The following is a 21682-nucleotide window of genomic DNA, read 5'->3' as shown; positions in this document are numbered from 1 at the left end:
CCTGCGGCCCAGCCTCGCCACACGCCTACTCTTCTCCTCAGGCCCAGCCTCACCACACGCCTACTCTTCTCAGCGCCTGGATATCCTCACTGGTGACATGCAGCGCTCTACCCATCCACCGTACGTTACATTTTCCTGTACACTCTCTTATCCTGTCACCCTGCCCGGTGTTTCTGCCTCACGCTATCACTCAGCGGAGTTCCTCTCAATCCTCTTAGTTCCCTCCTTTACTCACACCCTTCGGTGCTCTCCTCCCCTCTTACTTCACCTGCCTGGGGCAATCTTCACACAATTAGCGTAAACCCCGAGCCTGGCCACACGCAGCCACAATAGGTGGTAAAAAAAAAAAAAAAAAATGGTAGCGGGCAGCTGATCCAAATAACTTCTGCCAGTCCAAAGCAAAATGGGACCCCTTCCACTCTGGAACCTCGGTGCACTGCACCGGCTGCACCACGACACCCGTTTGTGATGCGTTTGGGGTGAGTGACTGCATGTTAAATGTGGTCAAGAAACAGACGTACATTCCTGTAGCATTCAATCACAGACTGACATTGAGACGGATACGTGAGGAGTTTGACGCCTGTGTTCAGTCTATAGTGAAAAAAATAAAAAAAATACGTGATTGTCTTGCAAATCTCTTTTGAAAGCCCTAGTGACCCCACTCATCTCAGCAAAATGTAAAACTCCAAGAAATAATCTAGTTGGTCGTCCGGAAGCACTAAAGTGAGAATGCAGTACGCTGTCAGTTGCTGGATTTCAGTACTTCGAGAGATATTTAAGGCCCACATCACACCCCTGGAAAGAAAAGATGTTACACCCGGTTTTACTCTTCTCCAAATATAAAGCAAAGCAGGTGAGCTGCAGCTCATCCACACTTCTGGCTCAGGTTATTGCTGGCATAAAGTCTTAAGAGTCAAATATCTCAACCGCCTATAATGCAGGTGTCCAATGATGCAGCCATTAACTGAGCCACAGCAAAGGATTTCAAGGGACATCCCTGAGCTGGTTCAAGACCACCACAGGGAACCTCGAAGAGCAAATGCACTCCAAACCTTCTCATGAATCTGAGCAAATCCATCATAACCTCACACAGTAGGTAGCTTATAGTTTTAGTGTATAATTTATGTTAAAAACTAATAGAATATCTTTAAACAAAACGTCCACTGTTCTATAAAAGAAATAGGTCATCATTGTAGGAAAGTAGTCTCTTTCTAGCTCGGTTATCCCCACTTTTTGCCTGTCTGTCAGTATGTTTGACTGTGTTCCTTGGGATCCTGCTAACCAGGACCCCAGTGACTCTGCTCTCTCCTCTAAATTTGATTGTTGGAAACTTATCCCCACAATTGGCATACTGGTCCCCCAAAAAGTCCCTAGTATATGGTACATAGGTACCCAGGGCACTGGGGATCCCTATGGGCTGCAGCAGTTATTCTGCCACCCATAGGGAGCCCATGCAAAGGGTTCTGTAGGCCTGCCATTGCAGCCTGCGTAAAACTGGTGCATGCACCCGGTTTCACTGCCGTTCACTACACCAGGTCATTGCAAGTCACTCCTGTGGTAGGCCCTCTCAGCTCAGAGGGCAGGGTGCAGGTACCCGTGTGTGAGGGCATTCCTGCACTATTAGAGGTGCCTCCACAAACTCCAGATCCATTTCCCTGGACTTTGAGAGTGCAGGGATGCCGTTTTACGTATGTACTGGACATAGTTCACTACCTAAGTCTACCTACATAATGGTAACTCCAAACCTGGACATGTTTGGTATAAAACCGTTGCCAGTATTGGAAGTAAGATTCCATGCACTCTGGGGGCTCCTTAGAGGACCCCCAGCTTTGCTACCACCAGTCTTACAGGGATTTTTCCGGGCAGCCCAGCTGCTGCCACTCCTCAGACAGGTTTCTGCCCTCCTGCTGCTTGATCTGATCAAGCCCAGGAAGTCAAAACAAAGGATTTCTGTTGGGAGAGGGAGGCAACACCCTCTTCCCTTTGGAAATAGGTGTTACTGGCTTGGGAAGGGTAGACTGCCCAAGCCACTGGTTTGTTTTGAAAGGCACATTTGGTGTCTATTGAGCATAAACTAGTCCCCACCGGTTCAGGGACCCCCAGTCTCTGCTCTGGCACGAAACTGGACAATGAACAGGGGAGTGACCACTCCCCTGTCCATCACCACCCCAGGGGTGGTGCCCCCAGCTCCTCCAGAGGGTTCTTGGGTTCTGCCATCTTGTTTCCAAGGTTGGCAGGGAACTCTGGAAGCATCTGAGTGCCCAGGTCAGACAGGTGATGTCAGAGCCCCCTCCTGATAGGTGCTTACCTGGTTAGGTGACCAATCCCCTTTCAGGGCTACTTAGGGTCTTTCTCTTGGGTGGCTCCTCAGATTGAGCTTGCAAGATTTCAGCAGGACTCCTCTGCAACCTCTGCTTTGACTTCTGGCCTCCTGAACTGCGACTGGAACCTCTAAGCCCCAGCGAGCTACCTTCAAGAAGGGATTCCTCTGCAACATTGTTTTGAGGGGTCCTGCAAGCTTTCAACATTTCCCCAGCCGTACATCCTCAGAAGACTGCAACTCTTCAGCCTGCACAAAGAGGAATCTCCCCTGGACTGAAGGAGACACTTCCCTGTAACCGCAGGCACCTACAGCAAGCGACAATTGACTGCGCGGATCTCCCCTCATTCTGAGCTGTGTGGATCGTGCATCGCAGGTGATGGTCCGGAGTAGTCCTTTTGGTCCTCTCTGCTAGCTGTCCAACCTTGGTGGAGGTAAGCCTTTACCTTCCCATGCAGGACAGTTCCTCCCCCCCACCCTCCTGTGCACCAAGTCTCTTGCAGCTCCTAAGGCTTGTTTGCATCTCCTCCAAGGGATCTTCAGGTGACGTGTAGCTCCAGCCCCCAGCACTCCTTCCTGCAAAGCCCCAACTCCTGCGTGGTTCTCCAGCGGTGTAGGATCCTCTTTGTAGTGCTGTGTGGGCCTCTTCTGCGACCCCTGTGGGTGCTGACTCTCTGCGACGCTGAGGGTCCCCTGTGACTCCCTCTACTGGGTTGAGTCCTCCAGGGCCTTGCTGGTCCCCGGAAAGCACCATTTTCCACTAACCGCAAGTTTGCCTTTGCCAAGGCTCGTTTGTGGAATTCCTGCACCGACACCCATCAGCAATCTTCACTCCAGTGTGGGACGTCTTCTGCATCCTTCAGGAACTCTTCTATGGCTCCTGCACTGACATGATCTTCATCACTGTCGACCAACTCCTACAAGTACAGCTGGGTGGGTAGTAGCTCCTACTCCTTCTGGTCTCCACTGTGACTCTTGGACTTTGTCCCCTCTCTCCACAGGTCTTACACCTCTCCAGGAATCCACCGCTGGTTTCCTGCAGTCTTGTCTGTGTGTCTACACATTCCACTTACCTAGGTAGGGGTACCTTGTTCGCATTCCATTTCTTTTAGTATATGGTTTGGGCTCCCCTGAGGTCACTATTGGCCATTGCTATTTGCACTGTCTTCTAACCTTTTCTATGTCTATTTCTGATCACTAGTGTATATATTTAGTGTATTACTTACCTCCTAATGGTGGGTTACTGTAGGAAGTTGGCTCTGTATGCACTATTTCAAAGTAAGGAATAGTATGCACAGAGTCCAAGGGTTCCCCTTAGAGGTAAGATAGTGGCAAAAAGAGAATACTAATGCTCTATTTTGTGGTAGTGTGGTCGAGCAGTAGGCTTATCAAAGGAGTAGTGTTAAGCATTTGTTGTACATACACACAGGCAATAAATGAGGAACACACACTCAGAGACAAATCCAGGCCAATAGGTTTTGTCATAGAAACATATATTTTCTTAGTTTATTTTAAGAACCACAGGTTCCAATTCTACATGTAATATCTCATTTGAAAGGTATTGCAGGTAAGTACTTTAGGAACTTTGAATAATCACAATAGCATATATACTTTTTACATGAAACACATTTAGCTGTTTTAAAAGTGGACACAGTGCAATTTTCACAGTTCCTGGGGGAGTTAAAGTAAGGTTAGTTCTTGCAGGTAAGTAAACCACCTACGGGGTTCAAATTGGGGTCCAAGGTAGCCCACCGTTGGGGGTTCAGAGCAACCCCAAAGTCACCACACCAGCAGCTCAGGGCCGGTCAGGTGCAGAGTTCAAAGTGGTGCCCAAAATGCATAGGCTTCAATGGAGAGAAGGGGGTGCCCCGGTTCCAGTCTGCCAGCAGGTAAGTACCCGCATCTTCGGAGGGCAGACCAAGGGGGTTTTGTAGGGCACCGGGGGGGGGGGACACAAGTCCACACCAAAAGTACACCCTCAGCAGCGCGGGGGCGGCCGGGTGCAGTGTGTAAACAAGCGTCGGGTTCACAATGTAAATCAATGGGAGACCAAGGGGTCTCTTCAGTGGTGCAGGCAGGCAAGGGGGGGGCTCCTCGGGGTAGCCACCACCTGAGCAAGGGAGAGGGCCTCCTGGGGGTCACTCCTGCACTGAAGTTTCGATCCTTCAGGTGCTGGGGGCTGCGGGTGCAGGGTCTTTTCCAGCCGTCGGGATTTTAGAGTCAGGCAGTCGCGGTCAGGGGGAGCCTCGGGATTCCCTCTGCAGGCGTCGCTGTGGGGACTTAGGGGGGACAACTTTGGTTACTCACAGTCTCGGAGTCGCCGGGGGGTCCTCCCTGAGGTGTTGTTTCTCCACCAGTCGAGTCGGGGTCGCCGGGTGCAGTGTTGCAAGTCTCACGCTTCTTGCGGGGATTGCAGGGGGCTTTAAATCTGCTCCTCTGGATACAAAGTTGCAGTCTTTGTTGAACAGGGCCGCAGTTCTCAGGAGTTTCTTGGTCTCTTGGAAGCAGGTCAGTCCTCTGAGGATTCAGAGGTCGCTGGTCCTGGAGAAAGCGTCGCTGGAGCAGGCTTCTTTGGAAGGCAGGAGACAGGCCGGTAGGACTGGGGCCAAAGCAGTTGGTGTCTTCTTTCTTCTTCTGCAGGGGTTTTTCAGCTCAGCAGTCCTCTTCTTCTGCCTTTGAGGCTCACCGCCAGGTGTTACAGCTCCTGCCTGAGGGAGGTGATAGCATCTCCACCCAGTGCAGGCTTTGTTACTGGCCACAGAGTGACAAAGGCACTCTCCCCATGTGGCCAGCAACATGTCTCGAGTGTGGCAGGCTGCTAGAACCAGTCAGCCTACACGGGTAGTTGGTTTAAGTTTTAGGGGGCACCTCTAAGGTGCCCTCTGGGGTGTAGTTTACAATAAAATGTACACTGGCATCAGTGTGCATTTATTGTGCTGAGAAGTTTGATACCAAACTTCCCAGTTTTCAGTGTAGCCATTATGGTGCTGTGGAGTTCGTGTTTGACAGACTCCCAGACCATATACTCTTATGGCTACCCTGCACTTACAATGTCTAAGGTTTGGCTTGACACTGTAGGGGCACAGTGCTCATGCACTGGTGCCCTCACCTATGGTATAGTGCACCCTGCCTTAGGGCTGTAAGGCCTGCTAGAGGGGTGACTTATCTATACTGCATAGGCAGTGTGAGGTTGGCATGGCACCCTGAGGGGAGTGCCATGTCGACTTACTCGTTTGGTTCTCACCAGCACACACAAGCTGGCAAGCAGTGTGTCTGTGCTGTGTGAGGGGTCCCCAGGGTGGCATAAGATATGCTGAAGCCCTTAGAGACCTTCCCTGGCATCAGGGCCCTTGGTACCAGGGGTACCAGTTACCAGGGACTTACCTGGATGCCAGGGTGTGCCAATTGTGGAATCAAAAGTACAGGTTAGGGAAAGAACACTGGTGCTGGGGCCTGGTTAGCAGGCCTCAGCACACTTTCAATTCAAAACATAGCATCAGCAAAGGCAAAAAGTCAGGGGGTAACCATGCCAAGGAGGCATTTCCTTAGTTACCCTTCTAGTATTTTGTGGTGAATTGTTTAATACATAAAGTCCCTTTATTTTTGAAACACTGAGTGTTTTCTTTCATGTGTGTAAGTGCTGTATGACTACAGTGGTATTGCATGAGCTTTGCATGTCTCTTAGAAAAGCCTTGGCTGCTCATCCACAGCTACCTCTAGACAGCCTGGCTTCTAGACACCGACTACTCGTCACTAACAGGGGATACCTGGACCTGGTGTAAGTACCTTTGGTACCCACCACACACCAGGCCAACTTCCTAGAATCATTCACACTTCCAATAAAACCCTGTTCTTCAGCTCTATAAGGATGCCTAATATCCCTTATTTACACTCTGCCTTCATAAGCAACTTCAAGAGTGACAGACATCTGGTTACACAATCAATAGTTTGTTAGAGGTTATGGAGATGCAAAACTGCATAATGTCTTGAAGTGTCTTTATACCTGCTTGCCGAAAGTAGTTTAAAAAAATGAGCTTCTCAAATCCTGCAGAGAAGGACAACAGCGGATGTGCTCCATTGTTTCAGGAAATAAGTTACATCAACGGCACGGTCTGTTATTAGCCCCACTCTTCTTCCAAGACCCTTCAAACTGCAAAAGTGAGATATGAAAAAGCCTAAAAAGCAAAAAGGCCTTTTTTGTCTCACATAGATGGATGATAATCTACGTGAGGTTGTCTCTTTTGATCCACAGTTTACAGACCATTTTTTGGATTGTCGCTAGTGTTTGTATTGCTGGAAGATGATTTCCTGGTAGAAGTTAACTCCATGGCAATCGCCTGATCACTTTCATATGAATTCCAGGTCTTCTCTAATTAATCCCTTTAGGTTGTGCAACAATGCATTCTGAAAGTTACATAAATAGTTAACTTCATACTAATCTGATCGTGGTATGTGGAGCAGAAGACCGTAAATTAAAAAACTGCTGTATTATTTTTGATAAAGCGATATTTAAGGCAACCGTAGTTAGTTTATTTAAAAAAAAAAAAAAGTTTCCCCATATAAAAAATACCGGATACATTTTCATTGTTAAACTGCTAATGTCAGACCCATAACTTGGCTCCCGCCGACGCGTATGAAACGTGAAATCGCCTGGCAGTGGATTTCAGTCTATTCGTGTTTTTCCAAATGTGATGACCAGGTAAGCTTTCAATCATAGGTCACTCCTAAAAATGGATACTCCGACAGCTGTTCAATTTCAGTTTCAAATTTCCAGATAAATATTGTCTTTGGTTTGTCAAATGACATTTTGGTTTTGGTATACTTGATTAATAAGCCATTCTCGGCGCAGTATTCTTCGTCGCTCCAACTGTTTTTGTAGACCAGTCTGGGTTGTCGAGATCATCACAAGGTCTCAGCATAAATTACATGATTTTCTTTCCCTATTAAGGACTAGGGATCAATCTACAAAGTAAAGTGAATACACCAAAGGTGCCAAGATACAGCCTTGTTTAAGACCGCTCCACGTTTAATCGCTGGCGTTAATCCATGGGCGCTAGTTAACTTCACCGGAATCCAAGCACCAAGCATTATCTATTCTATATTAAGGCCACAAACTGAATCTCGACTCTTCCTGACGTGTGATTCGATGACTTTGGCAGAAAGAGTCAGAGGCTCAAAGTTCTCTCTCCAGATGCGACCAGAGCACAGCTGGAGTACTACCGAAGAGAGATGTAATAAGGATTGTCATTTGCAACCAGGTAAGACAGTCAGAGTTGGAATTATGCTGCTCTTGGCCTGCTGCAATTAGTTACCAAAGTGTGTAATCGCTCCGGGTTTTGATTACCGTTTGTAAGGCTAACCAACTGTTGACTCAGTCCTCTGCTCTTATTTGATAGATTCTTTTTGTATGTTTTCTTTAAACTTTAAATAGTTATGTGTAGATTGACGTTTTTATAGCTCGTAGCTTTTTTTATAAATATTCTTTATTAAGAATCAGCGTATCAACGTAATTGCATCTTTGCTTTGCAGTTGCGCATTGAAGTTACAAAGGAAAGGATGTTGATTCAAACGAAATCCCATTTAGAACCCCAGTGATTGTCTCGCAAGGATGAACCAAGACTCACTCATTGTTTCAAGTACTGTGGTTTCCACCCAGATTTATGTTAAACTAAAAAAAATGATGGATCCAAAATATTCTTTTATGCCTTGTCTCCGTGCTATGATCAAGCTGTTCCCATTGTTATAGAAGCTGATGATCCAAAAGTGGACGAGGATCAGATGTAGGAGGCTGGCTCAGTATATGGTGAACACCTATAGGTGCGGCACCCAGTACTGGGTCAGGCAACCCTCAGTGATCGTGTCGGCGGCTCCAGACAACCAGAGCTCTCCTCGGGCAGCTGTGGGGAGCAGCTAAGGCTTACCCTCGAGGGTGTAAAGCGGTTGCAAATACCACACAGGTCAGTCAGTGATGTACACACAGGAAAGAACCACACCAGTGTTAGAAGAATATGTTATATTTATTGTAACACACACTCTACAACTAACTTTGGTATATCTCCTAACCAGAGATATGGACATACAAAAATATACTTAGCAACAGGTAAGTAAAGGCATAAATTAACATGGGCCCCTATTGTGTGGGGGCATAGGGGGACCATACAGCAAAACAAGCATTTGCAATGCAATGCAATGGGTCTCGAGTTTGCGCGGCAGCGTTTTGCTGTCACCTGTGGAGAGCTGAGAGACCGCTGTCACCCGTGGCACGGAGTGTCAGACAGGTCTCTGCCCTGGCAGGCTGCCCGGATCTCTTCCGGCCGGGTGAGTGTGCGGAGAGGCATGCATCTTCTACCTCAAGGAGTGGGAGAGGGCACGGAGGGTGGGAGGATTTTTAAAATGTACAGAGCGCCAGGATGTGAAGGCGACTTCGTATACATTTCCTAGAATGCAAGTAGCACGACTAGTCTGCACTGCGTTCCATAATGCTCAGGTTACACAGCTGAGAAGGCAAGCCTAGCTCAGACTCGAGTGCCAAGAAACAACAAGCGCCACAAAAGGAATGCGCCCGATCAGCCTCACTGGCGTATTTTATAACTGCCTGGACAGCGAGCCGGGCAGAAAAAAAAAAAAAAAAAAAGTCGGATGGCCTCTTATAGGTGCCAGCCATGATTATAGGCGAAGCGCGGCAGACGCTGCACTGATAACAAAAAAGTAACAAAGGGACGCGTGAACAAAATAATTCATACCAATTAAAGAAAAATGTCAGCAACGTGGGAGGAGGTGGGAGGGACCAAACGAGACCAAGATAGCCTGATTAATAGCCTTGTTTACAGCTAAGATAAACTCTGAGCAAGAATGCTCTGCAAACAAAGAGAGCAACTTCCCTGGACAGGAGTAGGGAAACAAGTTTAAAAAATAAAATAAAAAAGCCTGCAGACCAGATAAACAGGACAAAGCCTAATTATACCATAGTTGGTTCCTGCTTCCACACAGCAGGAAGAGGGACAAACAGGCATGACTGACCACTGGCAAGCAAGATTTTTTGATTGACACAAACTAACAAATGAAATAGCTACAAGCCCCCAGAAGAATACTTAAGTATTCAGGAGTTCGAACGCTTACACTTGACCTAAAAATTGGATACTAACCAAGACTACCAAACAATACTAACCAAGACTACCACCCAAGGACCTTCAGGACTCAGGAAGCACTAAAACACCAGAAGGTAAGCACCTAGGATTCCCCAGGCGCCCATGTGCAGAGTTATAATCCCGGGTCAGTGTTCATAGTATAACATGGGGAAAGTTTGTGTGTTCTAGGACCCTTCCCAGAGGACCCTGAAGACACCTGTTGGGACAAGGGAAGTTCAAGAGTGCCCTAACCTGTGGATACCCACAGATGTGGAGTACCTACACTAGGGTGAAGTCGGGCCAGAACCTCCAGTTGAAGTCAACGGGGACCTCTGTTGTCCAGGTCGGTAGAACCCAAGCATGGACTCCAGAAGAAGAGGACCTACGAGGGATAGAGTCCACACTACCCAGGGGTGCCCATGCAGTGCAAGGGGCAATTCCCACTCTTCTTAAAGATGCTTTCCTGTTGGACGGTGGGCGAATAAGTGCAGCTGTGGCTCCCGGGCAATGCAGGGGGATCCCAGGGGTCATCCAGAAGCTGTCCCACAGCAGTCAGATTACAGAGGGGTCAGTGGTCAGCAGAACCACCACAAAGCCTCGGCAAATTCAAGAAAGAGTTGCACGGTGTGTTGTAGAATTTATGGAGACTAGCAAGGTCCAGGAGAGACTAAATTTGCAGGTAAGTCAGGGCCACCCTCAGCAAGCAGGAGAGCCAGAAGGACCCCCTGGCAGCCAGCATAGCAGGAGGGGGGGCGGGGGGGAGGATTTTAATTGCAGGGAGGCCTCAGCTGCACAGCAAAGAGGGGCCCATGTCTCAGGAGTTGCAGAGAGGAAGTCGTTCTTGGAGCTGTGGGGTTTTGGAGGCTAGGGCTTCTTGGGGTGAGGAGGTCTTCAGACTGAAGATCCAACAAGCCTTGGCAACAACAAATAGATGTGGTGCATGGGGTTCCAGCCAGACACCTCCAGCGAGGGACCTCTGACTTCTCCGTTGCAAAGACGACCGGTCAGATCTCTGGAGGGCCACAGAACCGCCATCTGTGTTGGAGAGACTTGGAGAATCCTTGGCACAACAGGATCCACAAATCAGTCATTGACGAGGAGGTACCTGCGGATGGAGGGCAGTGAGTCCTTCACTTCAAGGGAGATTTCTTCTTGCTTTCCTAAGTGCAGGTAGAGTCCTTCTGACTCTGGAGGATGCACAGCCATGGCGGTTGCAGAGTCCTTGCAATGACAGTTACAATAGGAGCCCTCCTACTAGGAGCAGTCTTGGGTCCCAGCAAAGCTCTGTAGCGGTTCCATTGTTCAGGTTGCAGAAGAGTCTTCAGTTGGTTCCAGAGACAAATCTAGGGTCCCATTCTCAGGGGAGCCCTTAAGTAACCCAGGAACAGGGTTGGACACTCACTGCAGGGACCCACCTGGGGGGGGGGGGGGGCGGCTTGCAGGGACCTTACCCAGCTGGACTAACTAGTCAGACGCTCCCCGGGGCCTCTGCTCATCATATTTCCAAGATGTCAGAATCAAGTGGCCACCTGGCAGAGCTCTGGGCACCTCCCTAGTGGAGAAGCTGGACAGGGGGTGATCACTCCCCTGTCCTTTGTGTTGTCTCGGACGGGAGACAGGGGCTTCTGCACTGGAGTAAACTGGTTTATGCAAGGAGGGCACCAAAAGTGCCCTTCAAAGCAGCTCAGAGGTACCTCAGCCCAAAGGCACCTATTCCTAAAGGAGAGGTGGTAACACCATCTCTACAGGAACTCCTTTGTTCTGCCTTCCCATGCTTGAGTTAGGCTCAGCAGCAGGAGGGCAGAACAGTGTCTGGCATGCAGGACGCTGCAAGGTTGTACAGGCAGAGATGAGGGAACCCCTTAGGGAGCCCCCAGAGTACATGGGATCATGCAACTAGCACTGGAATCGGTGTATTTTCATGATTCCAACATGTTTGATACCAAACATGACTAGGTTCGGTGAAGCGTTATGTAGTTGGACATCTCGTGTGAACCAGATCCCACTACATATCTCAGATGGCTTCCCTGCACTTACAAAGCCCAGAAAATTGAGATTGGGGTTTGTAGGAGCACCTCTACTCATGAAGGGGTGCCCTCACACTGAGAACCATGCACCCTGCCCTTAGGCTGAAGGGCCTACCTTAGAGGTGACTTAGAGTCAGAGTTCAGTGACAATACAAGGTATTCTTATATCTGGGGTGAAAGGTGCATGCACCTTTTCACGCAGGCTGCAGTGGCAGGCCTGCAGTCACAGTCTGCATGGGCCCACTTGGGTGGCATAATACATGCTGCAGCCCATGGGGGACCCCTGGTATACCAACGCTCTAGGTAGCTAAGTACCATATACTAGGGACTCACAGGAGTACATCATTGTGCAAATTGAGAGGTGTAAAAGTTACTTAACAAAATTTAAGGGGAGAGAACACGGACAATGGGGTCCTGGTTAGGAGGATCCCAGTGAACTACATTCTAAACATAATAACACCAGACAAAAAGTGGAGGTAACCATGTCAGAAAGGTGCTATTTTCCTACATCATGGTCGTTCTTTTAATTATTCCATAATCAGACATGAGTCAAAGATAATCAATGATGGTTGAATCCCCTGAAGAGCTAGATGTTAATTACGGAGGTTGACTTCAGCTAAATCTTCCATTTAACTGCCGGACACTCAAGTCAATGCATTGTGAAAGCGTTTGTTGCCATATGTGATGTTCGCTTTCTTGAAAACCTGCTGAGGCATTTGATACATCTCATCTTGTTGTTGGAAACCCCTGAGGCTTCTCCCAGCCAGCAAGTTTGCATTGAAATGTCCTGTTTTCAGAATAAAAAATTTTTTAGAGTCTTCAATTAAGGTTTCCAATTCAGTTACAAATTGCGACACATTGCTAATCATTAATAGGATTAGGTGATATATCAATATTCACTACAGTGAGTTTGTTGTTAAATCTGAAAACGGTAGCTACCAGATACTTGGTCTTCAGAATGCTTTTAGTATGGGAGACTTGAATCATTCCTTATTAGCATCATTCGTCTGCCGCTTGATCTGCCTCTTGTAGGCTTGGTTGCCGGACAGTCGAACACACGGTAATCAGCTAATAATTTGTCATCTTTCCAGGGTTCCTGCAGACAGATGATATGGTACTGGTTCAAAACGCTAAGCAAAACCCTTGTTGTAAGGGACCTATTCACACCAACTAAATTCCAGGAACATATTTTCAGTTCTCTTGAAACCAAATACTTTGATGAGGTTTGAACATTAGGACGACGCCCAGAGACTAAAAGGCACAGGTTTGAGCGATTTCCAGGTTGGCCAAGCACTTCTGGTTACTGCTCCAAATGGAAGGATAACTTTGAGGGGATGGACTTCCTCTGGGTATTTTTATCTCAAAGTTCTCCACGGCATTTGATAAATAACTGACCAACACCATCATTTCCTGGAGTTTCCCCAGGATGTATTGCCAGTGAGGTAGATACCTTGGAAGCACTATGAAGGTTTCTCAAAATGAACAGCTATTTCTCCTGCTTGACTTCTTTAAGTAAAATGCCCGCGTCAGCAAGATAGTTTCCCTTTCACAAAATTAAGAGAGCAATCTGCAGAGACCTCCCGCTTGTACTTTTGATTTCAAAAGAGGGCAATAGAATTTGCTTAAATTATATACTTAATAAATCTCTTGAAGTGACTCCTTTTACATTGTCACAGGCAGATAACAGTTAATATATTTAGGCGCATAAAACAGGTTTGTTTTCGACTTCAGAGCGATATTTCAGACAGAAATTAATTTGCTGCAGAGATTAGGAGCTTGATTACAATGGGCATCTAAAATAGATTTTTAACAAACCACACTTTGGATTAAAAAGGTTTCTGCATTGTTGCAGCCTTTAAGGTCAAGAGTGGATCCTGAATATGGTAAACTTAGATGATGCGCCCTCAGTGGTAATTGAGAAATCCGAGCTAGTTTAGGCCCTACCTGGGTTAACAGAGTAATTTTTAAGCTGTGAAATAGTTCCTCAACTCCCTCTGATATCCCCATGAGGATCATGTTGCCAGGTGGCTCTGGCGTTTCTTGTGAACCCCCTGATGGTTCGGGGTCTTTTTCACTGACTCTCTGGCAGATAATTCTTGAGGTTGATGGGGTCAGCTTCTTTTCACTAGCGGAAGATGGCTCGTTGGTTCCAGATTTAGGTGGTACATCTACTTTCTGGGTGATAACTTCTGTGCTCTTTTTGTTGGAAATATATATTTTGCGTAAGCAACCCCTTCGAAAATGGGGAAAAAAATCTCAGTGTTTTTTTTTTTTAAACTTATATTTCAAGTTAGCTATTTATTTTTTTTCTTCTCAATTTAACTTCCTCAGCTTTGAGCCTCTGCTTGCTTATATATTTTTCAAACCCCTCGGAGTCCAGGCCAACCCGTGCACCTTTCAAAGTTAAATTGTTTCAGTGTTGGGCCTCCTGCGCCATAAACTAGTGACTGTAGCAGTTGAGATCATTGGGCTCCTATGTTTTTTGGGAGTAGCAACAGTTGAGAAATAATGTTGTTCGAATACCATCCGATTCCGGGGGTTAGGAGGGCCCTTTAAATGGCATGAGTTGATTGCGTCGTTGTTCGACAAGATTGCCTATTTCAGATAGAATGTCTGCTCTATCCAGTGAGTTGTTAGAGATATCTAGCCAAAGCCGAGCACGTCTCAGGCTCCCATGGACTCTCCGGAGACTGCGCCTGTTCCATCGTAAGCTTTGTGCTGCGGTTAATAGAACATTATTAGAACAGACTGAATCAGTCGTTAGGTGTTTCCTGATCACAGCAAAAAGGATGCAACTCTGCACTGGATACAAGGCGGCCCTCTACTGAGCACTGCTTGGAAGCTTTATGCGTTAGAGCAACCTTATTCCTTCACCACCTCAAGACATTTGTCACCTGTTTCCCCCCCACTCTGCATTTCTGAGCTGGATTAGTCTGCAAACTGTTAGATTTCCATTGGAGCTCCATACTCCGATTACAAGATCTTGCTTTCATGGTGTGTATTCTTGAAAGAAAGCACCACAGATTATCAGAGTGGTGGAAAAGTTGCAGAAAGACGCAGAAGACGTTAAGGCAGAATCTGTTTCCAATTCAGAATGGAAAGATATTCACGGGAATTGGAGCCACACAGTGCACAAACCCAAGGCTTCCTGCATTAGCTGAAGCCTGGAGTATGCATCTTAACAGCAGATTAAGGCCCACAGAGAAGAAACAGGAAAACAGCTTCAGATGCACCAATAAAAAGTGCTCAGACAGGAGGCAAAGCGTGTCTTCGGTGATTAACAGAAAGGAATACTGTGTTGAAGGAAGGCAGTGCACGTACACCCACCCAGTCGCTTTCATGGCTAGTATCCGATACCTAGCCTTAAAGGGAAAGTACAACTCAGGCCAATAAAATGATGAGAACTGAGGACATGTACATAAATCTTCTAGACCCTCCCCACCAACAAGAAGTCCGTTTCTGGAGTTACGAATGAGAACACCACCTCATGCTTCCCGCTATGAAACCTTCCTCTGCGGTGATAAAGGATCAGCAGCCGGCGCTGGGAGGGCCTCTTATTACTCACCCACTGTTGTTGACGGCCATGAGGTTGGAGACCAGAACAAAGGGATACGTCAGCATACTTGCGAAAAACTGAAAGTTAAAGAAAAGCAGATTAAATAGAAGAAAACAGTTTATCTTCACGCGTTTCCTGCTCTAATTCCCACTGGGAAGTCCTGTATACAGACATCAACCCGTTCACTAACATGTACAAACAAACTCCATGTACATGTTTTGCACTCCAACACCCTCCGGGACACACTGCAACTAAAGCTCCTCCGGGTCAGACTCCCTTAGCTAATTCCATATTCTCCAAGCCTCTCACAGAGGTCTGCACCCAACCTCACTGCAAGTAAATAATCCTGACACAAAGCCCCACTTCTTTAAAGGCACCAAAGTCCTACCCTCCCCTCACCAACCCCTTCAACTATAGGCAGCTCTGCCAAACTCATACGATCCCGGTGAAGCACTGCATCATAGAAACACCAACCTGGGTTGAGGCCTCCGGCCTACAGGGAGGAATTCCCACCACTCGTCTTATTTAACATAATCAAAGCAAATTCACAAACACCAAGACCTCCGGTAAGGAGCAGAGGGTCTTTACTAAAGTGTCTGCATTTCCCATCAAGATCTCGAAGTTGAGAATTTAAAAACAAGAAGTCTGTTCTATAGAAGAGGGACATGCAAAAATCTGAAGCACTGTGGGTGGGCAGATTACCATGTTCCAGAACACTACTAGGCCAATCCCCATTTAAAAGATAGCAGACAGCTGCTGCAGTTTAAATGCATCAGAAAGGAAAAGAAACATAATTGGGCACTATACGGTTTGGGAGTCAATGATCAGTCGTAGAAGGGATTAAAGAGTGAGAGGACATAGGGTGAGTGGGAGTCAGCGCAGCCTCCCCTCAGTCAGCGCAGCCTCCCCTCAGTCAGCGCAGCCTCCCCTCAGACACTGTATTTGACTGAACAAGTCATTCTCCAAATGGAATTTGCAGAAAGGTTCTTGATGAAAACGAATTTTCTGACCCTTTGACCTGCACTAAAAATTACCATCCTCACTCCATCTCTTGTAACTGTTCCTTGTCTTTCCTGATGCTGCTCCAGTTTTATACATTCTGTGTAGCGCCTCAGTCTATGATCATCGGGAGCTAATGTTGCCAATCTTCATCTATACCAACGTACACAACTGTTTCACTGAGCACGAAGCTGTCCTGAAAGCGATAACTGTATTTTCTTGTTTTACCCACACTTTTTTGTATGCATATTGTCAGTACATCCCGAAGACCCTTTCCAGGGCTGGAAATATTTGAAAAGTTATTGAATTAACAACACATCTCACTGTAACCTCCCCCCCACTCCCCCCAGAGGGCTTTCCCCTCCCAAGACATCTAAGACAAAGAAAAAGACTTCAACATCTTTAAAACAACCCTCTACATCACTGCCACCCCCACGTCCGACCCAGAACCTCTAATTGTGCCCGATAATCTTATCCCAAAAAAGGAACACTGCTCCAGCCTTACCAGCAAGCATCAACCTTCGTCTGGCCACAGCACCGCCAGACACTCAAACCTCACTCTATACTCCACCCCCACATTTTAAACCTGCGCCGTCTTCCAAGTCCATACCACTAACTAAGAATTATAATTCACAGGCACCCAACATTCATCAACCTCAAAATCAACCACACTTTCAAAGCCTTCTTTACAAAGTAACATCACCTCTCATTCTGGACCTCCCTCGCCGACACCCAACACCTGAGGACCCTCCACTGACTACCGGTCGAGAAGCGAATTACCTTCAAGCTTCTCACCCACATGTACAAGGCCATACACAACGCACAACCAGCCTACCTGAACTACCACGTCTCCTTCCACACGCCGCCAGATCCTTCCAATCATTTATCTATGCTGCAGTCAAGAGCAGGAACAACCTCCCCCTGCAACTCAGACAAAGCCCAGCGCTCACCATCTTCAGGAAGAACCTCAAGACGTGGCTCTTTGGATAAGGCCCGTTCCCTCCACCCCTCGCACCTTGAAACCCTCACGGGTGAGTAGCCGTGCTTTACAAATATTGATTAACTGACTTACCACTCAAGCCCAAATTGTCAACCAGACACACCCCAAAATGTACCAAACATATCCTGCCCTAATCATACTCACCTGACAAGCTGCAGTACACACACACTGCACAACCAAATGCAACAAAGCACAAACAAAACCTCGGATTAACTCAAGCAGCAGGGACACAAGTCCTACCAACTCAATGCAGTACTGAACCCACTCTGTACCCACACAAATACTGCCCAACAATGCTGCAGGGACAACACAAGCCCTGCCCTGCTAATGCAGCATAGATACAAGCCCTGCACAACCCAATGAGGCAGAACACTCAAACCTGCCCACAGCCAATGTACCAGACAAGCCCTGCACAACCCAAAGCAGCAATGCCATGTGGTCCCCCTGCCCTCTTCCAACACTCCACTCCACAGCACCTGCCACTACAGGTAGTCACTGCTCTAGTGAGTACATGTGTATGAACCGGCCTGACCAGGTGAGCAAAGTGGCCCTAATGTGATTTGAAATGTAAAAACATTTCTTGATGTAGGAAGGGAAGGTGAAGAGAGGGGGGTTCATTGGTTGCTTTAGATAAGCTCAGTCACAACACAGTTGTAGAGAATAAAAAGGGAACTTACTCCAGTGACAGCTTGAGAGTAGCCCTTCATCTCACTCATACTAGACATCTGTAAAAAAAAAAAAAAAAAATCGATCCCAGTTAACAGAAAATGGAGGAGACCTGAACCATCGAAGTACAGATGATAGTCCTGGGGATGTCCTGACAGGGTGTAGGGTCAGGGATGCACCAGTGCCAGGTGCATCCTGGCAGACACCAGTGCCAGGTGCATCCTGGCAGACACCAGTGCCAGGTGCATCCTGGCAGACACCAGTGCCAGGGGAGTCCTGACACCTGTACATAGACACCAGGGAGGAACCCTAAGCCGCTTGTACACAGTCAGAGATTCAGCTATTCAGACACAGAAGTAAGAGAGGGGCAGAAAGGGCTTCTGAACCACTCAGGCATATGAACCCCAGATGAGATGTGAGCCAGTCAGGGGCCAGGGAACAGAGACACAATTCTTTCATGCACAAACTGCAAAGTGACTTACCTGTAGCTTCAGTTCCCCAGCGGAGTCATCTTTCATGGAATCACTTTAATCATTACCCGTCGTCCGGCTGACTACCCTCTAACTTTAAAGAGCTGTATACAGTTTCAGAATGGCCACAGGCCTCAACAACAGTTTATTTAGTAGCACATCCTCATTTAAAACACTCCAAACCTCAGCCAATGTGTTTGAAGTGTGGAGCTCTCTTACTGCCAACACCTCCGGAACTCCCAGTCTCTTCCAGAGTTCCAAATGTCCTGCAAGACCTGGCTATTGGGCTAATCAACTGGACTCTGCCAGTGCCTGGATACCCTCATGGGTGACCAGAAGTGCTCTACAAATCTGATTGATCTGACTGACTACTTCTAGGGGCCACCATAGCTCTGAGGTCTACCACATGTCATGTGCGACTAAGTCTCAGCTCTGACTTATGTCTGACCATACAATTGTCACATTTTTAGTCTTCCCTGGATTTAAGTCAGCCTCATCTTCAACTTCCATCAGTCAGAGTTGTTTTGAGGGTAATATCTGGGATTTTCACAATTGTGCTGGGCCAGGGAGACTGTTGACTGTCACCGACTGCGATGGTGGCTAAAAGAAGGGAAAAAGCTCTTCAGATCCTGCTCGCTTGGCGGAGAAAAGATCTACACAGAGGAGTCTCACGAGCATGCTTTGCCTTTTATCCGAATCATAAAAAGTCTTGAAGCAACATCGGGATCACCTTGCCTCCAAAGATGCTTAAGAGAAAGGAGGTTGGCTCTTTACTTTTTCTTTTTCAGAAACGCCCCCTTTTAAAGGAGGTACCCACTCCTCTGTGGAAGACTCTGAAAAGTGCCCCCATCAAGCACTTCATGAAAGTGAGACACACCTCTTTCTAAAAAAGATAATAAAATTAAAAAAAAAGGCTAAAAATAAAATAAAAAATTACAACGAACCTGGGCAAAAAAACAAGCGAAAAAACCTAGTGTTTCACACATTCAGTTAAATTTACCGCCAAGTCCTTGGTGACTAAACCTCCACTGTCAATGATGTCCCTCTTCAGAATGATTTAAGCATGTGAATATATAAAAGATCCAGTCCTGGAGAACCTCAGCCACTCGCTCACAAGAGGAGACATGAAACAGACAGACCCAGGAGAATAGATCATCAGCGCTGGTATGATACCGGGACTGGCTCCTTCTTGGAGCTACTGAGCTGACGAGACCCCGTGGAAGGACCTGTGCTCCGGGACTGGCACTTAAACTGAAATGAGTGAGTAGCACTTTCAAGCACCCTAAACCAAAGTGTTACTCTGTCGATGAAGGACAATAATGCAGAAACATGTACCGAGAAAGACAGCACTGGCTGTGTGAACAATGGAGAACAGTTCAGTACAGTAGAACAGAGACCAGCACCACGCGGACCCGGACACCTGAGAGAAAACCTGCGCCACCAATGTTCAGCCTCAAGAGAAGCAGCCAAAGGACTCAAACATGAAGAAACCAGGCGAAGCCTGAACCGTTCCTGTACAAACAGAACAGCAGAGTTGTCTGAAGCAATCAGTTGAGAAAGGCTTAAGCACCACACACCACATCTGTTGAACTAGTAAGATGTAATAACATTAAGACTGGCGCTGGGGCAGTCAGGCATGAGAGAAGAAAGGCCTGAACCAGTAATACCACTACTAGGTGCCCCTTTCTTCACCTCAGCACTAGTTAGGTTTACGCATTGGGCCAGCTGACCTGTGGCTAACTCACTCATCGTATGGCATTCTTCGCCTCCCGTGTCACAGCTGGGCATCCAGATGTCATCAAGATCCTTCAGTGTCTCTCTGTAGGTACCTAGTACAGGCACAAGAACACTTCAAGGAATCCACACTGACACGAGCATGCCTCCCTGACTGAGCACGGAGTTCATGAACGGGAGAGGATCTTGCCTGTACAAAAAGGGTGGCTGGGTGAACAGCAGAAAATGCCTGACGCATGCCATGAAACTCCGATGGACACCCCAAGAGAGGAAGACACTCCCCTGAGAGCGCGCGCACACACACACACACACACACACACACACACACACCCCTTACCCCATTTTCCAGTGCGTAGGTATTGATGAAGTAGGCCAGCATGTTACAGAGCCACAAAGAAATGATGTCGCCCAGCAGACGCGGAACAAGCCCACTAGAGGGAGAGAGGAAGCAGCCATGTAAATCTTGAATAAGCAAACAGAAGTAACATGGTTGCATGCAAGTGCTTGGAACATGGGGGATTTGATTAAAACATATCAAAATGCAGAGACTGACAGTATTAGAAAACCCACTCAGGTGTGCAGACTATCAGACGCACCTCCCACCTGCCCAAACACGCTGAATGAGGTGATAACAAAAGACCACCCAGGTGAAGTCGACATGAAAGCGGAGCTATAAACTGCAAGGTAAAGGTATAGCTGAGGTCCCAAAGCGCAGCACTCTGTGCATCAGGCCCAGCACGAATACTGACGCCACAATCCTTGCAAAGTGTAAGGTGAGGCGTTGTCTGCTGAACACAGAGAAGCTGCCTTAGCTGGGACAGCACAGTAACGAGCGGCACCTTCATGAAGGATTCAAAGAATCACTGGGGCTCAGAGCATTACTGTCTGCACCGAGCAGTTAGCATCATCACCATCTTAAAAAAGGCAACCAGCCTGTGACTCTCCAACTGCTGATAGGTGTGACCTGACCAGCAGCACAATCAAGGCTACCAGCTGCCAGGAAAAAAGGTAAAACAAATAATTCATATCAGCTTACTTTTCATTAACCTGCAAATCCTGCATCAGGTATTGATTCTCTCCAGGGCTACTGTGAACTTGACAACAAATCGTGTTGGTTCTCCTCTGCCGCTTAAGCCGCTGGTTCCCAGATCACAGCATTCAGTTTGTCGGTTTCTCTTGTGGTCGGCGGAGCCTCTGGGTCTATAAGACTGGTTATTTCAGAACCAGTCCATGTTTCTAAAGCCATGAGCCAGCTCTGGCTTCAGCACTTACTGACACTTCTGTCCGGGCCAGAGAGTGACCGGTAGTCTATGTGCAAATAATAATAATAAAAAGGTGGACTAATCTCTGCACGTATCGGTTCTCTATCCAGTCTTTATTCACTTTACTAACAGCAGAAGCACCCATGTCTCTCTTGTTGAAAAGAGAGAACACTGGGCTAGAGTAGGCAACATTTGTGAAGCAGGAAGTGCTTCAAAAATCAGTGCTCCAGGGACATCCTTAATTTTGCTTCTGTTTCTTAATTCTCAAACCTGTGCAACTTTCTTTCCTTTACCTTCCTTTACTCAGATTTCTAGGTTGATCCCGCTTTAGAGCCCCCACCTCCCACATGTACTGAAACACAACAAGGAAATAGAATGAGCTCAGCTTACGCAAAGAGGCCCAGGATTCCTTCCTCGCGGTAAACTGTGACCATGGAATCAATGACTCCGCTGCAAAGAAAAGAAGGTGCAAGTTACACATCGCCCAGGAAGCAGAAGGACAACACTTAAAGCCAAGCCAG

At 47.3% G+C, this 21682-nt stretch overlaps 1 protein-coding gene across 1 annotated transcript in view; it reads right to left on the bottom strand.

Moving 5' to 3' along the window:
- MTCH2 (mitochondrial carrier 2) overlaps window positions 1-21682 on the bottom strand; it is a 96552-nt gene that overhangs the window by 19617 nt on the left and 55253 nt on the right. Inside the window, exons 8-11 of the mRNA XM_069221605.1 lie at window positions 21552-21611; window positions 20237-20330; window positions 17707-17754; window positions 15040-15107 (exon numbers count right to left, since the gene is read on the bottom strand). Coding sequence (XP_069077706.1) covers window positions 15040-15107; window positions 17707-17754; window positions 20237-20330; window positions 21552-21611 — 270 coding nt within the window. The remainder of the gene's footprint in view (window positions 1-15039; window positions 15108-17706; window positions 17755-20236; window positions 20331-21551; window positions 21612-21682) is intronic.

This window comes from Pleurodeles waltl, chromosome 3_1, assembly GCF_031143425.1.
Source record: "Pleurodeles waltl isolate 20211129_DDA chromosome 3_1, aPleWal1.hap1.20221129, whole genome shotgun sequence".
NCBI classification, from domain to species: domain Eukaryota; kingdom Metazoa; phylum Chordata; class Amphibia; order Caudata; family Salamandridae; genus Pleurodeles; species Pleurodeles waltl.
This window is presented reverse-complemented; position numbering and strand designations above follow the sequence as displayed.